This window comes from Sarcophilus harrisii, chromosome 2 (genome assembly GCF_902635505.1).
Source record: "Sarcophilus harrisii chromosome 2, mSarHar1.11, whole genome shotgun sequence".
Lineage (NCBI taxonomy): Eukaryota > Metazoa > Chordata > Mammalia > Dasyuromorphia > Dasyuridae > Sarcophilus > Sarcophilus harrisii.
The window spans coordinates 569,698,964-569,721,958 of record NC_045427.1 but is presented as its reverse complement, the minus strand read 5'-3'; the positions used below and the strand labels follow the sequence as shown (position 1 = coordinate 569,721,958).

The 22,995-nt window shown below is 35.4% G+C and overlaps 1 protein-coding gene across 1 annotated transcript in view; it reads right to left on the bottom strand.

The window, feature by feature from the left end:
- The window catches only part of HABP2 (hyaluronan binding protein 2), a 54,454-nt gene extending 45,318 nt beyond the window's left edge, over window positions 1-9,136 (bottom strand). Inside the window, exon 1 of the mRNA XM_031955872.1 lies at window positions 8,974-9,136. Within this exon, the coding sequence (XP_031811732.1) occupies window positions 8,974-9,042 (69 nt within the window). The 5' untranslated portion in view covers window positions 9,043-9,136. The remainder of the gene's footprint in view (window positions 1-8,973) is intronic.
- Between the last annotated feature and the right edge of the window lie 13,859 nt (window positions 9,137-22,995).

The following is a 22,995-nucleotide window of genomic DNA, read 5'->3' as shown; positions in this document are numbered from 1 at the left end:
GGTAACAAAGTAGAAATTGTAGGAATGCTTATTAATTGAGGCATGACTAAATAAATTGTGGTATATAATCGTGATAGAATATTGTTGTAGTATAACAAATGGTGAATTACATGTTCTTAGAAAAATCTTGAAAGACTTACATGAATTGATGCAAAGTGAAATGAGTAGAACCAGGAGAACATTATACCCATTAAAAGTAATATTGTTAGATGATCAACTGTGAATGACTTAGCTATTCTTAGCAACACAATGATCCAAGACAACTCTGAAGAACTTATGATGAAAAATGTTATCCATCCCCAGAGAAAGAGCTAATGGTGTCTGAACTGAAGTATACTTTTTGAACTTTAATTTTCTTAAGTTTCTTTGCATTTTCTTTCACAACTTGATTAATATGGGGATACATTTTGCATTACTATATATGTATAGCCTATATCAATTTACTTATCTTCTCAATAAGGGGAGTAGGAAAGGAGGAAGGGAGAAAATTTGGAGCTCAAAGTTTTAAAAACAAATGTTGAAATTGTTTTTACATGTAATTGGAAAAAATAAAATACTAAACAAGAATTTTTTAAAGAAATTTTTCAAAAAAAGAAAAAACCCTCTACATTTGGTATCTTCACTTCCTCTCCTTTCATCCTTCTAAACCCTCAGCAATCTGGCTCAGCATTCAATAGAAGCTGCCCTTTTCAGGGCACCAATGATCTTTTTATTAGAACTCTAATGGCATTTTCTTCAATCTTTATCCCTCTTAATTCTCCACAGCACTGGACACACTTGAATACTTCTTCCCAATATTTGTTCTTCTAGATTGTGGTGACTTTGCTTTTATTGGTTTTCCTTCTACCTACCACTTTTCACTCTCATTTGATAGATTTTTATTCATGTCATACCCAATAATTGTGGTTATTTTCTAAGTCTCTGTCACAGGTTCTCTCTCTCTCTCTCTCTCTCTCTCTCTCTCTCTCTCTCTCTCTCTCTCTCTCTCTCTCTCTCTCTCTCTATATATATATATATATATATGTAGTATGTGTGTGTTCAGAAAGAAAGAGAGAGTACTAGTCTCTCTACCAAGTTTCAGTCTTATATCAACTCTCCATTAGACAGTTTGAAGTATATGTTTCAGAGGCATCTCAAACTCAGTATGTCTAAAACAGACCTCACTATCTTTCCAATTAAACTCACCCTTCTTTTGGATTTTTCTATTACCAATAAGGACACTATTATGCTTCTAGGTACCCAAGTTTACAATCTTGCTTTCATCCTTAATTCCTCTCTTTTGTTCACCACACTTATCCAATAAATTGCCAATCATTATAATTTCTTACCCTACAACATCTCTCAAATCCATCTCTTTCTCTTCACTCACATGTCACTACCCTAGTTCAGGACTTTACCACCTCTCACCTACACTATTGCAGCAGTCTTTAATTCAATTTTCTTCCTCAGATCTCCCCTCATTCCAATTTATCATCCAAAGTGATTTTCATAATATAGATCAAGAAACTCCTATAGTTCTATTATCACTAGAACTAAATAGAAACTCATCTACCATTCAAAGAGCTTTCCAGCCTCTTCTAAAGTTCTAGCAACATTGGCCATCTACTGTTCCTCACACAGTGCTCCATCTCCTTATGCCTAGAATAATTGTCCTAACTTCAGACTCTTAGAATCCCTGCCTATAATGTATTATCTTCATTCATTCAATTACAAACTTCTTTAGGGCAGGGACTATTTTTGCTCTTATTTTGTCTAAGACACCCAAAAATCTTATTGTAGCAAGGCTTAGTACACTAAGGATTTTTGAACCCCTGTTTACCCAGTGCTTACTACACTGCCTAGCATATAATGAGCATTTAACAAAGTCTTGTTGACTAATTATAGGGATCACTAACATTTTTTAATCTCTACATTGGGATATCAGAAATGGAAGGGCCCTAGTGATTATTTAGTCCAACCCTCTTATTTAAAAGATGAAGAACTTGAAATCCGGAGAGTAAAAGATGTTTGAAGAGCTACACAATGAATTAGTGGCAAAACCAGGACTGGTCATAGGATTTCGATTTGGAAACAAATTCAGAGATCATTTGGTTTAATCTCATTTTACAGATGAGGGAGCTGACGCCAAGGGAGCTTAGGTGGCTTTCTCAAAGTCATAGAGTAAACAGTAGAGCTATTTAATGGTCCTCCTTACTCCTTATTTATTTCTCTCTTCTCTGTACCACCTTAATCCCATGGAATTCCTATTACATAGAAAAAGCTATCCAGAATCCAGAAGTATCCCAATTTCACAGCTTGCTAGGGTTAGTTTCCTACCATATTAAATACATATAGTACTGATATGAAAAGCTTATCCAAATTAAGGCCTCGCTCAACAGGATTAAGATTATCCCTTCAGTGCTTTGACTGCCAAAGCAATTATTATGCCCTTGAAAGGTGAAACAGAAATGGGAATGGTGCTACTATTCAAAAAAAAGAGAGACATGCTTTTGCTTAATTTAAGAAGCACTGATCTAGTGTGAGTTCAGTGCTTATTTCCATGATATAACTGTTTTGTTTTGTGATTTGGGAATAGGCTGCTATCTTAGTTTACCCATCTATAACATGATTATCTGCCTGAAAAACAGCTAAAAATTATACTCAAAGGATTGTAAACTCCTCAAAAAGCACTGGACATGAATTTTGGTCCTGGTAATGTCCTTAAGGTGAAGCAGTCTTGGAGTCCACAAGACCTAATAAATAAGATAATAATCACTAGCATTTATACTGTGTTTTACATACTTTGTCTTTTTCTGAGACTACAATAATCCTGTGAAGGCAGGTATCATGGATATTATGATCCTTATTTTACGGAAGAAATAATTCAAACTTTCCTAGGATCATCCAGCTCATAAAATTTGACTCAAACTTAACAAAGCCTTATTGAATCTCAAATTTTGTTGTTGAGTCATTTCAGTCACATCTAATTCTTTGGGACTTTATTTGTATTTTTTCTTGGCAAAGGTACTGGAGTAGCTGGCCATTTCTTTCTCCAGCTCATTTTAGGACAAACAGGTTTAAGTGACTTGTCCAGGGTCAAGTAAGTATCTGAGGCCATGTTTGAAATCATGAAGATGAGTCTTCCCAACTCCAGGCCTGATGCTCTATCCACTGCACTGCCTAACTGCCCAACTAAGCCTCTCAACTAACTCTCTAATAATAAAAGTTCAAATTGGGTAGAACCTAGAAATTTTTGCTTTATGTACATTATCTCATTTGAGATTCACAATAACCCTTCGAGATAGGTAGTGGTAGGATTGTTATTATTTCCTGCTTTTTACAGATGAGTAAACTGGAGCTTAGAGAACTGAAGTGGGCTATAGTCCTAATTTAAGTATTAAAGGCATGATTTGAAACCAACTAAGTACAGCACTCTCTAACCTTTCATTAACCAGTGGTATGATTTTGTGCAAGTCACTTAACATACTTTCCTTATCTAGCCAATGGGGATGATGAATTATGCCTTCCCATCTCACTAAGGATGGAGGGGACTGAATGAGATAATATACGTGAAAAGGTTTTGAAAAATTATAAAGTGTTATACAAATGTGTTCTTGCAACTGATCAATAAGAATAAAACTAATACTAATAAATAAAGGATCCCCTACACATTTCATGTCACCATCACTCAGGCCATTACACTATGTGTATATAAATTTTTAATTTGTATGCCTATACCCAGTAGCCTCTTAGAGGTAAATCCAAAGGCCATTCATTGAATACAAAGAAGACTGGGGAGATAAATCATCTTTGGCAGAGCAACTTATAATAACCATCGGAACAACCCAGTCATCAACTAACAATGTCTATATGGGGCTCTTAGATTGATCTTTTTGACTAATCAATATAAACAAACAACCCATTAGTTCAGACAAATAATTAATCACTTTGGTTTAACAATCTGTTTGTTTGAAAAAAGAAAAAGACTAATTGACAACTGTTTGTCTCACTTGGTTTAACTACAGAATATTAGAGATGGAAGGAACCAACCCATTAATTTTCATATGAGTCCTAGGGAGGGCAAGTGGTTCCCTCAGTCACATGGTAAGTCATTGTTTTGCTATTGCAAAGATGCAGTCAACTGTTTTCAGGAATGGGAATCTATGCTCCATCCAACTCTATGCCCCAAATGAATAGGAGTCACTAAAAGGCATTTCTTTTTGTTATGTCAAAGTGAATGTACTTTGTTCTTTGTCTTGGGCTTGCCTGTTGCCCCCAGTGCTAGTTTTTGGAATGTCAACAAAGCCTCTACCTAGAGGAACTTCTTCTGTGCAATTGGATTTTTCTTTTTGGAAGGCTGAATAAACAATTGGATGAGCTGTGACTGAGAACTAGTTCAGCACCAAATAAATTTTGGAGACTGGTTGGTCTGGTGGTGATCACGTCACATTACCCTTCACTCCTCTCCACCATGACCCCCTTCTCCTGCCTCCTCCTCCTCCTTTTTTTTCCCCGGGATTCTTGCCAAGTCCTAAGCCAGGAAACCTTGTTATATTAATTATGAAGAAAAACATGTTTTATTAAAAAACCCGGCTGCTGAATATTCTGTCATGCTGTTTCCCTGTGACAGCAGAATTGCTTTTGCATTTTAGACACCCTAATGAATTTTAAATATAAATACATATCTGGGCTGAGGCACACTAGCACACACACACACACACACACACACACACACACACACACACCCGATTTTCCACAACCCCATTTCCTTAGCTATTGGTTTATGCTGCCAAAGTAAATGAATCAATCCACCATTTAGGGCCAGTTAGAAAAAAAATCCTAAGAGGTTTCAATGAAATTCAGCCCCTCATTCTGCCATAAAGCTTTTCATCTGAATTCAAGCAAAGAATTAATCATGGACTAGAGTTTTTGGCCTAAGACAGAAACAGGCACTGAAATCGACTCATAGAAGAAGAGTTGTGAGGGGTCATCCAGTCTAACTTTGCATTTATAGATGAGATTCTGGAGGTCCAGAGAGGACAAAGATGCCAGAACTTCAAACCCAGATCTTGTGACTTCAGATCTAATCCTTCTCCCATTGGGTCTTACTCATTGTCTACTATTAGGATAAGAAGACAACAATTAAGTTTTTGTTTTTTTGTTTTTCCTGTCAGAAATCTTCTTGATATCTTGTAGTTAATGTAGATTTATGATACATGAACAAATCAAAATTTTGTGATGCCATGGAAATTACTGCCAAGCTCACTAAAAGCCACCTGAGTGTCTCAAGAGTTCAACACACAAACTAGCTCAACATAACACACATAACCACATGGAGAAATGTGTGTGGACACATTTAATTACTCTCCATGCAAATATTTCTCAAGATGTTTATACTATTATATTATGTTATGTTATGCTATATCATATTATATTACATTACATTATATTTATTATATTATGTTATATTATAATGATTTCTTCAAGGATTCCATATGATCTCCTTCTCTGGGAATTATTCTTTAGGTATTTGTAGGGGGGGGTTAGAATAGATTAGATGACTTTTGAGATCTTTTCTTTTTGAGATTCCTTTTCAGAATTTGAGAATTTCAAAAGCTAAGTAATCAAAGGTTCTCTTGATGCGGGGGGGAACCCTATAAAACCACTAGCAAGCTGAAGAGAACTTTGCCACTAATCCTATCTCTGTCACTAATTCATGGGATGATATAGCTCCATATACTTCCTTTCTGGCCCTCAGTTTCCTCTTTTGCAATATGAGGAAAGGGATTGGGCTAGATAGTCTTGACTACTTTCTTAAAGGCTGCCTGCAATACAGAATTTTTTTTTTGGTTATATAGTGGCCAAGTTCAGTTGAAACTGAAATAGTGACATTGACCCTACTAATTATAACACTAATCTCTTATGCTCATATAGCATTTTATATATATGAGACTATGGATCCACAGAAGCATAAGCTTATATGTTATTTCATTTAATTCTCATAAAAAATCTATCAAGTAGATCATGGAAGTGACCTCCATTTTCAAAATGGAGTGACATAAGCTGAGAGTCAAACTTAGATCTGACTTTAAGCCCAATACAATTTCTTCTACACCAAATTATTTTCTTTCATTAGCCATCCATTCAATGCTACCCCCAAGTGAGCCCATTCTGAACTTTTTATCAAAGAAAATGTAATATAATAAGTAAAATCTTCATCTGAGAAGCAAAAAACAAAAGAAAACAAAAGTGGGTTCAAATTCCATTTCTGACATTTCCATTTCTGTGACCATGGGCAGGCAACCTCTGTGAGCCTCTCTTTACTCCTCTATAAAATTGGGGGGGGGTGCAATATCTGTGGACCTACCTCATAGAGTCATTATTTTCAAATGTAGATTTGACCTCAGAGGTCAACAAGTCCAGCCCCTTCATTTGGCAGATGGAGAAGTATCTGAGATGGAATTAAGAATCCAGGTCTTGCTTATTCCAAGTCCAGCTTTCTGTCCACTCTGTCACATAACCCTCCACAGCATAGATGAAGCACTTTGCAAATTTGCAAATGCTACATAAATGGCAATTATTATTATGAACTTTTGGCACAGTTAGACACTTTACCCACCACAGTTTGAACTAGCAGTGGAATTGTGCTCCTGGGGGGCAATTTGGGCAGGAAGGAATCACATCCTGGTGTGTAGACATCCGAAACCTGTTTCCTCCAAAAAGAGCAGGTGGATAAATGGACAGGAAGCAACTTGTCTGATAATTATCTGATCCATCGGGGCAAGAAAGAGAGGCCAGGTGGATATTTCCCCTACAATGGGGTTTGCCGGCCTCCCCTCTCCCAGACTTCAGGGATAATTGGCCACTTTCTCTTTCCCTTTGGCCGACTGAATGAAATCTGTGTGCTTTACCACCTGTCTGGCACACATATGGACTAAGAGGCCCTTCTGAAGCCCACAAGCCTCTCTTTGGAACTGACTAAGCTCATTGCCTGAAGGATACTTTCTCATATTTTCTTTTATCCATTATTGACTTATAATTTCATTGCTAACCCTAAAAAGTCGCTAGGGCTTGCAAGAAGAGATTCTTCTGGTCCATTAGCTTTGTAGAAACTTCAAACAGGGGCTCCTGCCTCCTCCTCTCCAGTCCTGCAAACTTTAGGATGCTATTCTTTCCATCCCTGGCTTTCCCAGGCAGTATCTCATGTGCTTTGCTGGAATAATTTCCACTACCTCTCTGTAGACTTTTGGTATTTCGGCTGGGTCTCAGCCACAGGCAATCAACAAGCCTGCAAACTATTTAGATTGCTTGATAATCATCTGTAATTGCAAAGACCACATATGTGCAAAAGATAATTTTAAAAGAAAACCCCTTTGGGGAATGAGTCATAGCCAGCTTATTGGCCGGCTGAGGTGTCTGAGAGTACAGAGTACAGGAAAAGGTTGGGGGGGGGGGGAGAGTTGCTGTTTTAAAAGAAAACAAGACTCTAATCAGGAGAACTTGGATTCCAATTTGGCTCCTGAAGAAATAACTGCACCCATCAAATGAGATAATGGATGAGAAAGGGCTTTGAAAAATAGAAGACACAATATAAACATTTTTATTCAAGTAGGGTTTTTTTTTTTATCCTCCTTTCTTAATATCCCTTCTTTTACTTCTCCCTCCCCACCAAAGAAGAGAAGTATATGAATTTTGTTCTTTCTCTTACTCCTTCCTCCCTTACCAAAGGAGAGAATTATTTGAATTTTGTAGAGAAACTGCCTTCTTGCTGAGGGTTTTAAACAATTTTCTATGATACTTAATTTCTTTGAATCTTAGTTTCTTCTTTTGTAAAATGAAAGGGTTGTAGTACATGATCTCTAAGATCACCTTCCAGCTCTAAAATTATGCATGAGCTTATGTTTTCCATCCAAGTATTCCTTAATAGAGGACAGCTACATAGGAAACTGAATTTCCAGTGTGATCTATTTCTCTTAAGCTAAAGGCCCTTTCCCAGATATCCACCGGGACTAATCCTTGAACACAAATACAGCACAGACATCTCTTCCCATGTGCTTTAAAAAGCACCTGGATAAAGATATAGCATAATATATATGTGTATTTATATCACATATAATATAAAATAGATCATATATTTATATATCATATATGATATAACAATTTATTATTATATGCAATAATGATATATAATACTCATAGTATCATAGACTTCAAAGTTAGGAGGAGCCTCAGACATAATTTAGCCCAAAAATCTGGCTAATTGTCCATGAGCCAAATCCCATTGCTGCCAATTTTTGTAGAACCCACAACCTATGCGTGTTTTTTACATTTTTAAAATAGAGTTTTGCTGTATTTTAAAAGGTAAAATCATGTTTAACTCTGATCATACAAAAACAGGGAAGGATTCAGATTTAACTTTTGGGCCATAGTTTACCTAACCCCAAACTAGTTCAACCATTTTATTTTTATAAAGGAAATAGAATCTAGAGAAATCACCTGAGCTGCCCAATTTATATAGGCAGTGAATGCCAGAATCAGAATTTAACTCAAAGCCAATATTCTCCACTTCATTTTTACCCTAACCTTTATGACATTTTCCTTAGCTACTGAATTATACCTTGAACTCACCCTGATAATTATTGTGAGCTACAGTTAAGTAAATAAAGACAAAGGAGAGGGGAAAAGGGAAGAGCTCTCCAGTTTTACACATTTGAAGTCTTTATGTTAGAACTTATTATCCTGTAAGTATTCCCAAGTGAAGCCTTAGCAAGGAATCTCTCTCTTGCTCAGTTGTGGAAAAATAATTGGCATGGCGCCATCAGAGCTGTTTGCAAACCTCAACTTTGTCATCTTTTTGTGACTTGGGCCAAGTCACTTGATCTTATCCGGAAGATGAGAAAAGGGTAAATTAGATGGTCCCACTAGAGAATCCAAGATTTTAGAAGATATATTAGATTTCAGTCTTTAAAAAAAATTATTTGAAAAGACACTTACCCCAAGGGCTCCATGCCCCACCAAGATTATTAGAGGAAGAATTCGAAGTCTAGAAGCCCTGGTAATCATCTTTACTACAGTGTCTTTCTAAAGTTAATAGAATCTCTTTTGCTATCTGTACTTTTGGGGGGAAGAAGGGGAATCCACTGTCAGTCTTGAAGGATTCGGGAACAAATGAATAGGATGCAAATTATTAACTAGGCATCAAATACTGTTTAATGTTTTGCAAACCAACTATCTTGATTAAACAAATGTGACCGATAGGTTGGGCTGAGTCACAGAACTACTCTTTTTGCCCAAGGAGAATTGGTTGTAGAAAGAAAAAATAAGCAAGTAGATGAACTCTTTGGGCCTGTGTATGAGTCCACTGCTACTCAAATGGCTCCTGAAGTTTTCCATGAAGGCCAGATAGTTTGATTCACAGCAGAGACAATGAGATAAAAGGCAACCAATACTGGACGGGTTCATGCAAGGCGTCCTTGCCTCTGCTGATTTGTCCTGAATATTAATAAGGTCCTGATTCATCAAATCTCAAACAGAATTAAGGTATGGATGGGTCTCTAATAACATCATGCTTTATATTCATGAAAGATAAATGAAAGGATGCAAAACTGCTATTGACAAACATTGATTATGAACACTTTGAAGTGGTGCCAGGACTATCCTGTCAGCTTTAAAAGTTTTCTTTAAAATCTCATTACGTAAGGATTTTACTTTTTAATTATTTTTTTCTGCTGAGTCTTTGATCAGTCAAAAATGGAGCTCATATTTAGGGACAACTCTTTCCCCATGTGCTTTATTTAGTTACATTCTTTATGAGCCGAGCTATTTAAAATAACTGATACCTACTAAGTGCTGACTCTATGAGGGCTGAATTGTCTTCTTAAATAAGGCATCATTTCAACTCATGTAAATACCTTATCTCCCTATGTTAAGTGGTCACCAGGGTTTTATGACTACTGCAAAAGCCCCCGTAGCTCAGGGAATTCCCCACATCTGAGTTCTAAATCCAAGCTTCAAACTCCTTCTATTGCCTGAGGCAACCTGCTTCTCTGAATCTGGTACATACCTTTCTCCCCACACGGGCCTTTATTTTTATTCCACACACGTGTCTTGGAAAATAGTAGCTGTTTAGGGTGCCTGACTGCAGATGGGAATCTGACTGATGGGAGGGGACATTTTCTTTCCCCAATTAACTCTTAGAATGGAGTATGGGGGAGGGAAACTCAGAATTTTGTTGGGGCCATTTCTTGTTTATTGCTTTGGGCAGCCCGAATCAGCTCCCTAGTATCCTGCTGTATTTTCAGACAGTCACAAAGCAAAGGGCATTCCCCACCCCCCCAACCTTGCCAGGAGCTTAAGCCCAAGAGTCCTGACTGGTGATCCAATGCCATTTATACGCAACAACTCAGATAAACCTGAACTGGGAAGATATCAGAGTTTGTCTTGTTTAACTCGTACTGAGTAAGGAATTCTTTCTACAGAATCTCTGAAAAAAGGTCACTCATACTTTGGGAGATTTCCTGTGCTAGAAAGCAGAGAATAATTGATATGAAGTTATAGAGAAGCAGAATTGAGAGTAACGTAAGGAAAATTTTTCTAAGTGAAGTTATTCCCAAATAGAATGGACTGCCGGAAGAGATAGTGGGCTTCCTTCTCTTTATTGGACATCGTTGTCCCTCAATGTATAGTGGGATATTTTGGAAGGAATTCTTGGTCATGTGCCTTCTAGCACTTATATTCTGTGATTCTGTTATTCTGTGAATCTGCCACGAGACCTCCTGGGGCAGCTCATATGCTACTTTGGAATACTTCTAACAATTAGGGATCTTTTCCTAACATTGAGCCCCAAACTACCTCTACAATTTCTACAAATTGTTCTAATTTTATTCCCTCTGGGGCAAAGCAAAACAAGTTTTCCACATGACAGTATTTCAAACACTTGGTGACAGTTGTTTTGTCCCCCTAGCTCTTCCCTTTTCTCATTAAGTCATCTCTTCTGTAGACTTAACATCCCCAGTTTCTTCCACTGCAACTTCTATGTCTTTGACTCATTGGCTGAAGTCCCGTCACCATTTTGCTTATATAGATTTACACTTCAGCTTATAATGTCCTTATTGAAATGTAGGACTCAGAAGTGATCATGTTGTCTACATTTATCCTCCATTACAGTCAAACAGGAATCCTAATTGTCTCTTTTCACACTTTCCTTTTTATTCATTTTTATCCTTCCCCTTGGAAAGTCTTCCCATTCTTCTCTACCCATCACCTCCAACCCCTACTTATCAAAATCCTATTCATCTTTTAGGGATGAGTTAAATGCCTTTTCAGCCTTCCCTAATCTCACCTGAGAATGACATTATTCTCGTTTAAACTCTCATAGCATTTGGTACTTCTGTAGTTTATTCATTCCACAGAACCAGTTTTCCAACAGGTATTGATGAAATCAAAAGGAAACAAAAATAAATCTAGGCAAGATGAAAACTTTCATTGCTATTAGGCTCCTAGTTTAGAAGATGCTCCCTCTGTATCATCCCCACCCATCTTGGGAAGTTATTGGTTTTAAACACAAACAAAAAGAAAAGCAAAGAGTTGAAAGAAGAAAAAAAATTAAGAGATTGGTATGATAGGGAGGAATTGGTCTATTCCTGTGCTCAATACAAGTATTAATTTTTTTTGAGTGCTTAGAATGTCAGTTCATAAAGGCCAGAGGCCATAAAAACCAAACGAAATTATGTTTATAATTTTTAATTCATATGTACCACTACACCAATCAAATTTTTTTAAAAAAGAAAGATTAACAGCAATATATAAACAAATAAAGCAAAAATACAATAATAGTAATGGACTTTGACATATTTACACTAGAATATGAAAAAAATTAATCTAAGAATTCACTAAACATTCACTGTGTGTCACTGTATTAAGTACTAGAGATACAAAGACAAAAACAAAACAGATGAAATAAAAATAACAATATTAATTGCTTAATAATTAAATTGTAATTAACCTTTCTCAATTACTTTGAATATATTTTGTGCTTGCTTATTTGTGTCTACATAATTATTCCTTCATTCCAACCTCCCCCCAAGTAGAATATAATATCCTTGATAGTGATGATCATTTTTGTCTGTACATTTCTAGCACTTACCACAATGTCTGAATAATAATTGGTGCATAATGAATGCTCCAATTGAATTGTCAAATAGCAGGGAAGAACAAGGAACAAATTTAAAAGTCCTTACTATTAAAAATAATCATGTTAGACTTAAAAATAACCCTCTAAGACTTGATTACAAGTATTTTTATGGGAGTGTTAACTAAGTCTAATGACCAGATATGAAATAAAAAATAAATCTGTGTAAATTAAAATATCTTAATTTGCTAATGGGTTTGAATACTATTAATAGTGGCAATAATATTTATATTTTCAAAAATCCAAATGGTTAACCCTGACAAAAGAAAGATATCCAAGTAATTCACTAGTTGTCCAGTACGTAGCACAGTGCCTGGCATATAACAGGTGTTTAGTAGCTACCAGTTGATTAACATTCTTTCTCTCTTTCAGACATCATGGCTAAATTCAGGGATTAGACAAGACAGCTACGGCTGCACCAACTCTCTATCTATGTTCTTGTGATTCCGTGTTTGCCATCTATCAATGACTGGGAAGAGGAGAGTCTGGAATTCTCTAAAGTCTGCCTGACACTAGCAAACAGAATAGAAAGTGAGACATTCACTTAGCCATAACGTGGTGGACTGTGTCATTGACTTGATCCCTCTGGGGACTTTGCTTTGAGTTCCAGTTTCAACACTTACTGCCAGTAAGACTTTTGTGAAACTACTTACCTCTAAAACTTTTCTTCTTAAGTAAACAATGAATGATCTATATAGATTTATGATATCTCCCTTTAGTCTGTATTGATTTTTTTTTCTTTGATAAACAGTCAACATGCTTCATTTTAGGTAATAAACTCACTACTTTCCCTCAACAATAACATCAAGCTTTCTTCTTCCCATCTTGCGCTGTCTGGTCCTAAATAGAATAAATATGAAATCAATGCAGAAAAAAATTCATGGTCTTAAATCTAAAGAATTAAAAATGTATTCTTTTAATACAGGAGAACAAATGGTTTAGTTCTATCATCACATCCATTCAGGACAGTAGGGAGCAAACATAATCAATGCTCTCCATGTTTCAGAATACAACATGGTACTTCTATTCCTCTGGGACCAATGCAGATTTCAGAAGTTATCCAGACTTTAATTATCCAGATAAAATTCTTCTTTTTATAACAGGCTTTTCCCAATTCTCCTTAATCTTGGTACCTTTCCCCTTTATCATCTCCAGTTTACTCACTGTATATTTTGTTTGTACATTGTTTGCATGTTGTCTCTTCCATTAGATTGTAAACTCTTTGAGATCAGGGACGATCTTTTGATTTTCTTTGTATTCCCCACAACTTAGCATAGTGTCTAGCATATAATAGGTACTCAATAAATGCTTGTTGACTTGTCTTGATCTATTTGCCAACTTATCAAATAAATTTCTTCCCTTTTCTAGCCTCCAACATTTTCTCCCCTTTCCTATTAATGTCTGGATTAGAAAAAAAGACTCTATATTTGCCAAATTAAGGCACATTGGTTTATATTCTCAACTGTCCTGGGATTTGAGATGTTTCTTTTGTACTGATCCTTAATTTCTAAGAAAATGTTCCTTAACTTTGTCTTTCAAGAAACTCAATGCTTGGATGTGAATGTCTTGGAAGTAGAAATCTTGTTTATACACAATTTGTTCCTGTATTTTGCCTTGGGTGATCACCCAGCCAAAGAATAAAACTCCTCTAGGCTATGGAGCAAATTGTCTGGTTATTTTAAAGAATAACTTGATTTGATTAAATGGTCAAATAAAGTATGGGTTTAAATCAAGGATAAACTGATAAATGTTTTAACAACTAGCTCCCTCAAAAAAGAAAAAAAAAGATGTACATGTATGACATGCTTAAAAACTTAATGTAGATTATCTACATTTTCCCCTATTACTTTACTAAGTCTAGGCAACTAGCAAAACAATAAATTGAATCCTGATTCATTATGTTTGCCAATTTCACACACACACACACACACACACACACACACACACACACCCCTCTCTACTTAGAAAGTTTAACAGTTGGCTTTCCTGGATCTATTTGAGTCAGCTCTAGCATGATTCAGATGAAGTTTTAGCCTACTCTTATCATAGAGGGACCTAAAGAGAAAATCTAGGTTAATCTAGTCCTGCCAGAGTGGACCCTTAATTAATACTGATTTAAGTGAATTGAACTGGGCTAACATTAGCTTCCATTTTGGATCACAAGGAAATACAACAAAAATGACCTTCAACTTTGCTGTCTTTGCTCTCTTCCCTCTCCATCTGGAGGCCTAGACAATACACTCAATCTTTTCCATTTTAGGTTCCACACGAGATCTTGTTGATTACTTTATTTGGGGAGGTTCTACTAATTTGAGATTGAAAGGGTCTTATCTTTTAATCATCAGAAAGCTGCCCTTTTGATCTTAGAATAGACCATCCCTGGTCCTTAACACTTATTATTTTAGCAGAAGCTAAAGAGCATTGACTTTCTCTTCCTAAATTGCCCTTGTACATGGATACATACACGAACTTCATTAATCAACTAGGGTATAATCTTAGTTAATTAGCATCACCTCTGTTATTTAATCTGTGGGTTCCTAAAAGCATTGACTTGTTTTCTCATATCCTATAACACTACTTTGGTTTCTGCATCAATTTAGTAAAGTTTTTAAAAGCAGATAGTAGGATCAATATGCCTCACAAAGCACAGATTTTCCTCATTGCCTAGTGAGATGCCCTGAATCAAAAGGTTATGTGATATGATAGAAACTAAAATGACTGGATTTGGAGTCAGAAGACCTTGTTTTGAGTTGGTGAGGCACACTTACTAACCATTTGACTTTAGTCAAGTCATTTATTTCCTCTGAATTTGATTTCTCATCTGCAAAATGGGATGATAATATTTGCCCTACATAACTAGCAGAGTCGTGAAGATCCTGAAGGATAATGTAAGTGAAAGCGTTTGGTGACTACAAAGCAATGTACAGATTTTGATGCTGATGTTGAAGATGATGATGACATTTATGATGATGAAAATGATTATGATAGATTCTCAATAAATATGCTTAGTTGATTTGTTGACTTCAAAGTGGTTAGTTGTCAAACAACTTAAACATAGTGTTTGGTGATTGCAAAGCAATATATAGATGATACCAATGACAATTATGATGATGATGATGGTAATTATGATAGATTCTGAATAAATGTGCTTGGTTGATTTATTGACACAAGCTAGTAGTTTCTAAATTTTTGTCCTTAATATTGGCCTGAAAAGCTAAAGATGCTTCCTGTCTAAAGACCCTTACTGTTTCCTTATCACAAAATCACAGCACCTCAGTGTTGTTAGGTATCTCATCCCATTTAGTCCAATCTGTATATACACAAGAATCTTCTCCACAAATATATCTCAAAGGTGTCCATCTACTCAAACTACAGATACCTCTAATGTGACAGATCCATGATCCTCAGAAGGAGACTATTCCAGTTGGAGGAATAGCTCTGATTGCCAGGAAGTTTGGGGGTTTTCCCCTTAGATGGAGTTTAACTCTTCCTCTTTTCAATTTCCATATTTTGCTCCTTGTCTAATCAATATAGAAGCCCTTCAAATGCTTGGACATGGTTTTCAGATTGCCCAGTTTTCTTTTCTCCAAGCTAAACATCTCCATTTCCTTCAACCTGCATATGGCATAAACACTAGACTTTTAACAATCCTGATTGCCCTCTTATGGTACATTTATTTTATGTATTTTTCCTAAAAATACTATGCTTAAAGATTTAAGTATTAAAATAGTGCCTGCTGTATGCCAGATATTATGTTAAGTGCTTGACAAATAATATTTCATTTGATCCTAACAACAATCCTGGGAGGTAGGGGGTATTATTTATCTCATTTTGCATTTGATCAGACTGAGGCAAATGGAAGGTCTCACAGCTAATGAGTAGAGACTGTATTTGAACAGAGGCTTTCCTGACTTCAGGTCCAGCACTCTATTCATTGCACTCCTTAGCTACCCCAGTTTATCTCCTTCCTACCTTTCAGTCTTTGATTAAGTGGTACAAGAATCATCTTCTTACTCTTGAGGAATTCAATTCCACGTTAGTCATTTTTTATGTTCTGTTAGTTGTAGTCCAAAGATGATGCTTATTGACTGAGAAAATGGAAAGAAAATAAAAGTTGACTAGTTCTGTCTGCTGTCCATCAGCCATTGGTTCCATCCTCCTTGAGTAATAGTCTTGCTTTTTGTAACCTCTTATTTTCCTTTTCTATAGCTAGAATTTCCTTTTTTTAATTGTCCTCACAAGTCAAAAAAACAAGGGTAGCCATCCTTATCTCAGATCAAGCAAAAGCAAAAATTGATCTAATTAAAAGAGATAAGGAAAGAAACTATATCTTGCTAAAGGGTACTATAGACAATGAAGCGATATCAATATTAAACATATGTACATCAAGTGATATAGCATCTAACTTCCTAAAGGAGAAGTTAAGAGAGTTGCAAGAAGAAATAGACAGCAAAACTATAATAGTGGGAGATTTCAATCTTGCACTCTCAGAATTAGATAAATCAAACCACAAAACAAATAAGAAAGAAATTAAAGAGGTAAATAGAATATTAGAAAAATTAGATATGATAGATCTTTGGAGAAAACTGAATGGTGACAGAAAGGAGTATACTTTTTTCTCAGCAGTTCATGGAACCTACACAAAAATTGACTATATATTAGGACATAAAGACCTCAAAATTAAATGCAGGAAGGCAGAAATAGTAAATACTTTCTTTTCAGATCACGATGCAATAAAAACTACATTCAATTGTCTTCACAACATCTCATCATCTCCAGCTTATTCTGACAGTCTTGCAATATTCTGCCACTCTTATATTATCTTGTTGGCTTCTCTTTGATTCCATCTTCAATCTGTGTCCTTTTAAGATCTTGATAGATGAACGATCTACATGGTTCTCTGTATCCTTTTCTTTCTTGGATTTGTTTCTCTTTATGATTTCAGGGTTTCATTCATTTTTCCTGGACTGATTGCTCCTATTAAATTTTAGTCCATGAATTCACATGATTACTTACCCCGAATCTTACATCACTCCCTTTCAGGTCAAAACTCACCATTTCTTTATTGTAAACTACACTCCAGAAATCTTATCTATTACTTTATTTAAGAAGGAAAAATACCTTTCTAGAAAGTATCTGTAATATTATATTGTACTGAGTGAAAAGATATTTGGAAAATGGAGGTATGATGGAAGAGGGGAAGATGAATCACAAGTATTCAATCCTTACCCTCACTCCCAACAAAATCTTCAAGCATGGAAAAAAAATATTCCCTAAAATTCCATATGCCATATAAATGGACATATAAATCATCATGGATGATTAGATGAAGCTAAAGTTTTGGAATGAAATAACTCAGGGAAATGAGATAATAAATGACATAACATATGTAAAACACTTTACAAAACTTTAGGTTTTATATGCCTATTAGCTATTATTGTTAAAAAAAAAATAAACAGGATTTCTTTTTAAATGAGGGTACATGTTGGGGGGGAAATCCCAGATCTGGCTTCCTAGAATTGAAATTTACCTAGTTATAGTTGGGATTGAAACATTCACCTGAAACTAACTATGACATTGTTAAGTCATTAGATACATGGTGATTTTAGGTCATTTTAACCTAAAGTAGATATACAGCAAATAATCCAAGTGGGAATGGAATAACCAGATATTGAGACAAGTAAGAATCTAGTAATCCTTGCGAAAGTACTGTACTTGGGTCTGTACTTGGATGTCTTTAATCTTAAAATGTCAAGTCTTAATTTGGTGGGGATAACATTGGGCTGGAAGGAAGCCAATAGAATTCATATATGTGCAGCTGGTCTTAGGTTTCAGATAAATCCCATGGTGCACACATTTCTATAGTCATCTCCCCCCCGGCCCCTTTTGAATCTTAGAGATGGAAGGGACTATTAGAAATTACTTAGTCTACTTGTTTTTCATTGGCTACATAAGGCTCAGGGAGGGTAGATGAGTAGTGCAGATTTACACAATTAGTTATTGTTAAGACTTTGGGAAAGAATCTACCTACTCAAGTATCAAGTGACTTATGAGCAACGATTTCTCAGCCAGTGTAATCATCTTCTGTATATATTTAAGGCTACCAAATCTTAACAAGAAACCAGAGCTCCCTCCCATCCTTAAAAAACGAAGGTGTTAATTCTTTATCTTTGGGGTTTTAGCCCCCATATTCATTCAGGGCCACATCTCAAGGCCAGAATTTTGAATGTGAGCTCTAAGAAACATCAATAAAAGGAAACTGTACAGAAACTAAATATAGAACAGGCCGATATGAATTAAACAAGATCTTAGACTCTTCACACAATAATTGATTTGCTCATTTGTACTTCTTTCTTTTCTTTAATCTTTCAGTGGGACTTCAACCTTCCCACTCGCTTTTTTTCAAATTTTTTCTGGTTGTCTGTTATCTTCAACTGCCTTTTCTGATCTCCCCCATCCCATCAATCATCTATAGAGAGGCACGAGTCCACACATTCAGCTATCAGGCCCTAACTGCAAAGAAATATCATGTAGGCTGAGTGAAGCTCATTGTTCTAAGTGTGTCTTTGATTTATTAAACACTGCTGCATAAAATTCTGCATATGTTTGGTTGGTTGGTGTTTCTTCCTGCCTCCTTCCTCCTATCTCCCCATAAGACACCTGAAAGAGAGAAGGGAGTTTGAGATTTGGAAGTCTTTTCTGTCTAGATAAGTTGGTTCACAGAATAAAGAGAATATTTGGAACAAAAATCCTTTTTACTTTTGGAGGGTTAGGCCTTCCTCTGAATTTCACTTTAAAACTCATGTTTACTAGACAGAAAGCACAATACCAATTCAATTAAATTTATGGGATCATATGAATTTAAGCTGATAGTTAATAAATTAATAATTAACATATTATTTTAAATTCTAAATCAAACTTATCCAAAATTTATCCTTTTCTTAAAGATATCATGCCTTTGTTGTTGTCCACTTGTTTGAATTACATCTAACTCTTTATGACCCTATTTGGGGTTTTCTTGGCAAAGATACTAGAGTAGTTTGCCATTTCTTTCTCAAGCTTGCTTGACAGATGAGATTTGACTGAGGCAAACAGGGTTAAGTGATTTATCTAGGGTCACATACCTGGTAAGTGTCTGAGGGCAGATTTGAACTCAGAAAGATGAGTATTCCTGACTCCAAGCCTGGTGCTCTATCCACCATACTAGCTGCCCCAGTAATCATGCCTTCCTGACCCCAAAGTCTATTATTGTATGGAGGTAACCCTGATCTCTCAAAGGCTATCAGCCAAAGTCAAACTCTGACAGTTCCTATTAGCTAAAAATATTTTGTGTACAATTCTAGCAATGGACTGTATATCATCCAAAAATCAGTCTATGTAAGAACAGAGAACTACATTATCAGAATATTTCACATTTATGGGTCACTTTTCAATGGAATGTTTTCATATAAATGATATCAGAGAATTTTAAAATTTCTAAGAGACCTTTTACAATCTACTTCAGTACTATACCAGATCCATGAACACAGTCTACAATATCTCTAACAAGCAGTTGTTTAGTTGGGTTGAAGACCTCCAGTAGTTCCATTCAATTCAACCTTTTTTTGTGATTTTATTAGCTCAACCAATCTTCACTGGTATGCCTGTTTCTCATTTGCTTGAGAATATTTATGTATTTATCCATACAGGAAGATCATTAAAGGAAGCAGGATATGTCAAGTAGTCAGTGAATCAGTCAAGAAGCATTATTAAGGACTTCCTATCTACCAAACCCTGTACACTGGAGACTGTCTGGTGAAGAAGAATGGAGTTAGAAGTTGGAGATCATATGTAAGGAAGAGTAAGGTTAGTATTACATAATAATACATACAAAGAAACAGGAATATACTTTCATGAATCTCTGCTATTTAGGTATCATTGATTCATTAGTTTTATTTGTTCCCTCCTTATAAGATAATTAACAGCTAGAATGGTTCCTAATTATGAAGTGCTTTTTAGATAATGTATTATTTTATTCTCCCAACATCTGTAGGAGGTAGGTGTGACTATTTTACAGATGAGGAAACTGAGGTAGAAAAAGTCTAAATTACGTGCAGCTAGTAAAATATCTGAGGCTGAATTTGAATGTTAGATGTTCTTCCTGACCTCAGGTCCAGAGTTCTATTCTCTGTGACATTGACCTATTTTGTTAATTGAATTATTATATCATATTAATAATATTTGAATATATTGATAAGTAGTCTAATATGCTTCCTTTCTAAATCATGTCTGTTTGGGGAGAAATGAGATATTCTATAGTAAATGAGTTTATGAATAAGATAGTGGTTGAACTGATATGCTGATAAGACTAAAGAAGACATTAATCCTAGGGAATTGTCTAGCAGAAATAAATTGTAAAGGAGAGCTCAAAGTTCCAAACAAATGAAAATCACTTTCAACAAAAGATACTCTATTTATTCTATGAGCCAACTAATCTAGACAGAAAAAAATCTCAAGAAGTTCAGAGTAACAGGTAACTCTCAGACTAAATAATATTTCTTTGCAGTTGTCAGATTTTATTCTGGATACTAAATAAGTATAAGATAAGGATCCTGCCCTCCTGGAATTTATAGTCTAACTGTGGGGAAATAAGTATGTACATATGAGCAAGAAGGCAGGCACTTATTTATGAGGTAATGTGTAAGTGCATAATGGTTACATACAGAAGTCCTGGGTAAATACAAAGAAAGGGAAATATCAATCTGGAGAGAAATTAGACAGGGAAAACTTTATGGATGAAATTAATTGTGAGCTGGGCTTTGAAAGATATATAGGTTGAGGGAGACAGCATAAGGTGCTGAGAAAGAACTTTAGACTTTAGTGTTATAAAAGCTGGTTTTGAGTTCAGGTTAGCCTAATTACTGTCAGGTGACCTTAGGCCAGTTCACTTTATTTGAGACTCAGGTGACTCATCTGGACAACATATATGATAATATTTGTAATCTAAACATCATAAGATTATTAGTATGATCAAATGAGATAGTGTATGTATCAATATTTAATTTGCAACCACAAAGTGTTAATGCATCCTTTGCCCAACCTAGACATTTCTTTCCATATAGTTTATTTATATTTGCTTATCTGTGAGCATGTTCTTTTCCCCAAATAGAAATATAGGCTTTTTATGATCAGGGACTATTTTATATTATTATCTTTGTACTCTTTTCATTCTACAGATAGAAGGTGATTAATGAGTGCTTGTTTGAATTGAATTTCAATGTGTATTACCACATATATGTAGAATATCACTTCCTCTTTAAGAAAGACAATTATATAATGGTTTGCATTTTCCTGAATTTTACCTGAAGATAGAACATTTCTTAATGAATATCGAATGGAAGCTGGCCTACTACTTTCTATAGCTATAAAAGATCTTTCCAGATGACAATCTGGTATCTTTACCAGTCATACCCATATTTATCCTTCCCTCATTGCCCTGGCCTCATTGCCAACTATGAAGGGGCAAACTACCCAATCATATACATATTTAAATATTTGGAATGGCATTCTACTGATTTTCTCATTAAAATGACATTGACAGAATTTTAGATAATTCTGTAATTCCATATAGACAAGAGGAGATGGAGTTTGTTTTTATCATGGATTATATACTAAAACAGGGAAAAATCAACTGTGAACAAACTGTAAGAAAAAAAATTAGAATTTAGAATTACAAGAGTCAGGAGACTTTTCAGGAGCTTTGCATATGTTTGAGATTTTCATTTTTGCTCCTGAGCCCAGGGTCCTCAGTACTACCATCCAGCTTCCTCTATCTCCTTATACCTCCAACCATGAATCAGTTAGAAGCATCCCTGAAGGAGAAGCCAGAAAATTAAGTGCTTTCTTCTAGGATTTACCTTCTGTGGTCAAAGGGGCGCATTGACCTTTCCTGGATGAGATGAAAAAGTTCCTATTTCATGTACCAGTGATATTGATCTTTAGAACATTGCAACAGGATTAGCATTGCCAAGAGAACAAAGTTGGCATAGATCTGTGAGAGCTGACCAATTAGCTTTTTTTCTTCCTTTTTTTGTTTTATTTTATTTATTTAGTATTTTTCTTCAGTTACATTCAAAACAAAATTGGTTTTATATGTTTTAAAATTTTTTTTGAGTTCCAGATTATCTCCCTTATCCCTATCCACAATTAAGAAATTACTTGTGTGAAATTATACAAAACATTTCTATAAAAGTCAAGTTGTGGGGGGGAAAACATAGATTTTCCATCCTAATGAAAATAAAAACCCTCAAGAAAAATTATGTTGTTGTTTTTTTTTAAAGGAGATAGAGGAAGAGAGAATGCTTCAATCTGTATTCAGACATAATCAGTCCTTCTCTGGATATGGACAGGATTTTTCATCATAAGTCCTTCCAAGTAGTGGTGGATGATTGTACTGTCAAGAACAGTAAAATCCTTCACAGCTGGTCATCCCAAAACATTACTATTACTTTGTATACAGTACATTTTACTTTGCTTGAGTTCATAGAGAGCTTTCCATGTTTTTTTCCTTGAGAGCATCCTCATCATCATTTTCCATAATAATATTCCATCATAAACACACACACTACAGTTTACTGAGTGATTCCTCAATTGATGGCTATCCCCTCAATTAACCGATCAGCTTTAAAAGAGAATTTTATACCTTTAAGTTGGTCTAGATAGCTACTGAGATCTTATCCAACTACAAAATTCTGTGGAAGTCTGAAACCAGTATTCAGAGAGAAAGTGCCTTGTTCAGGATGCTTCTTCACTTCACCTAGGAACACAAATAATAGAATTTTAGAATT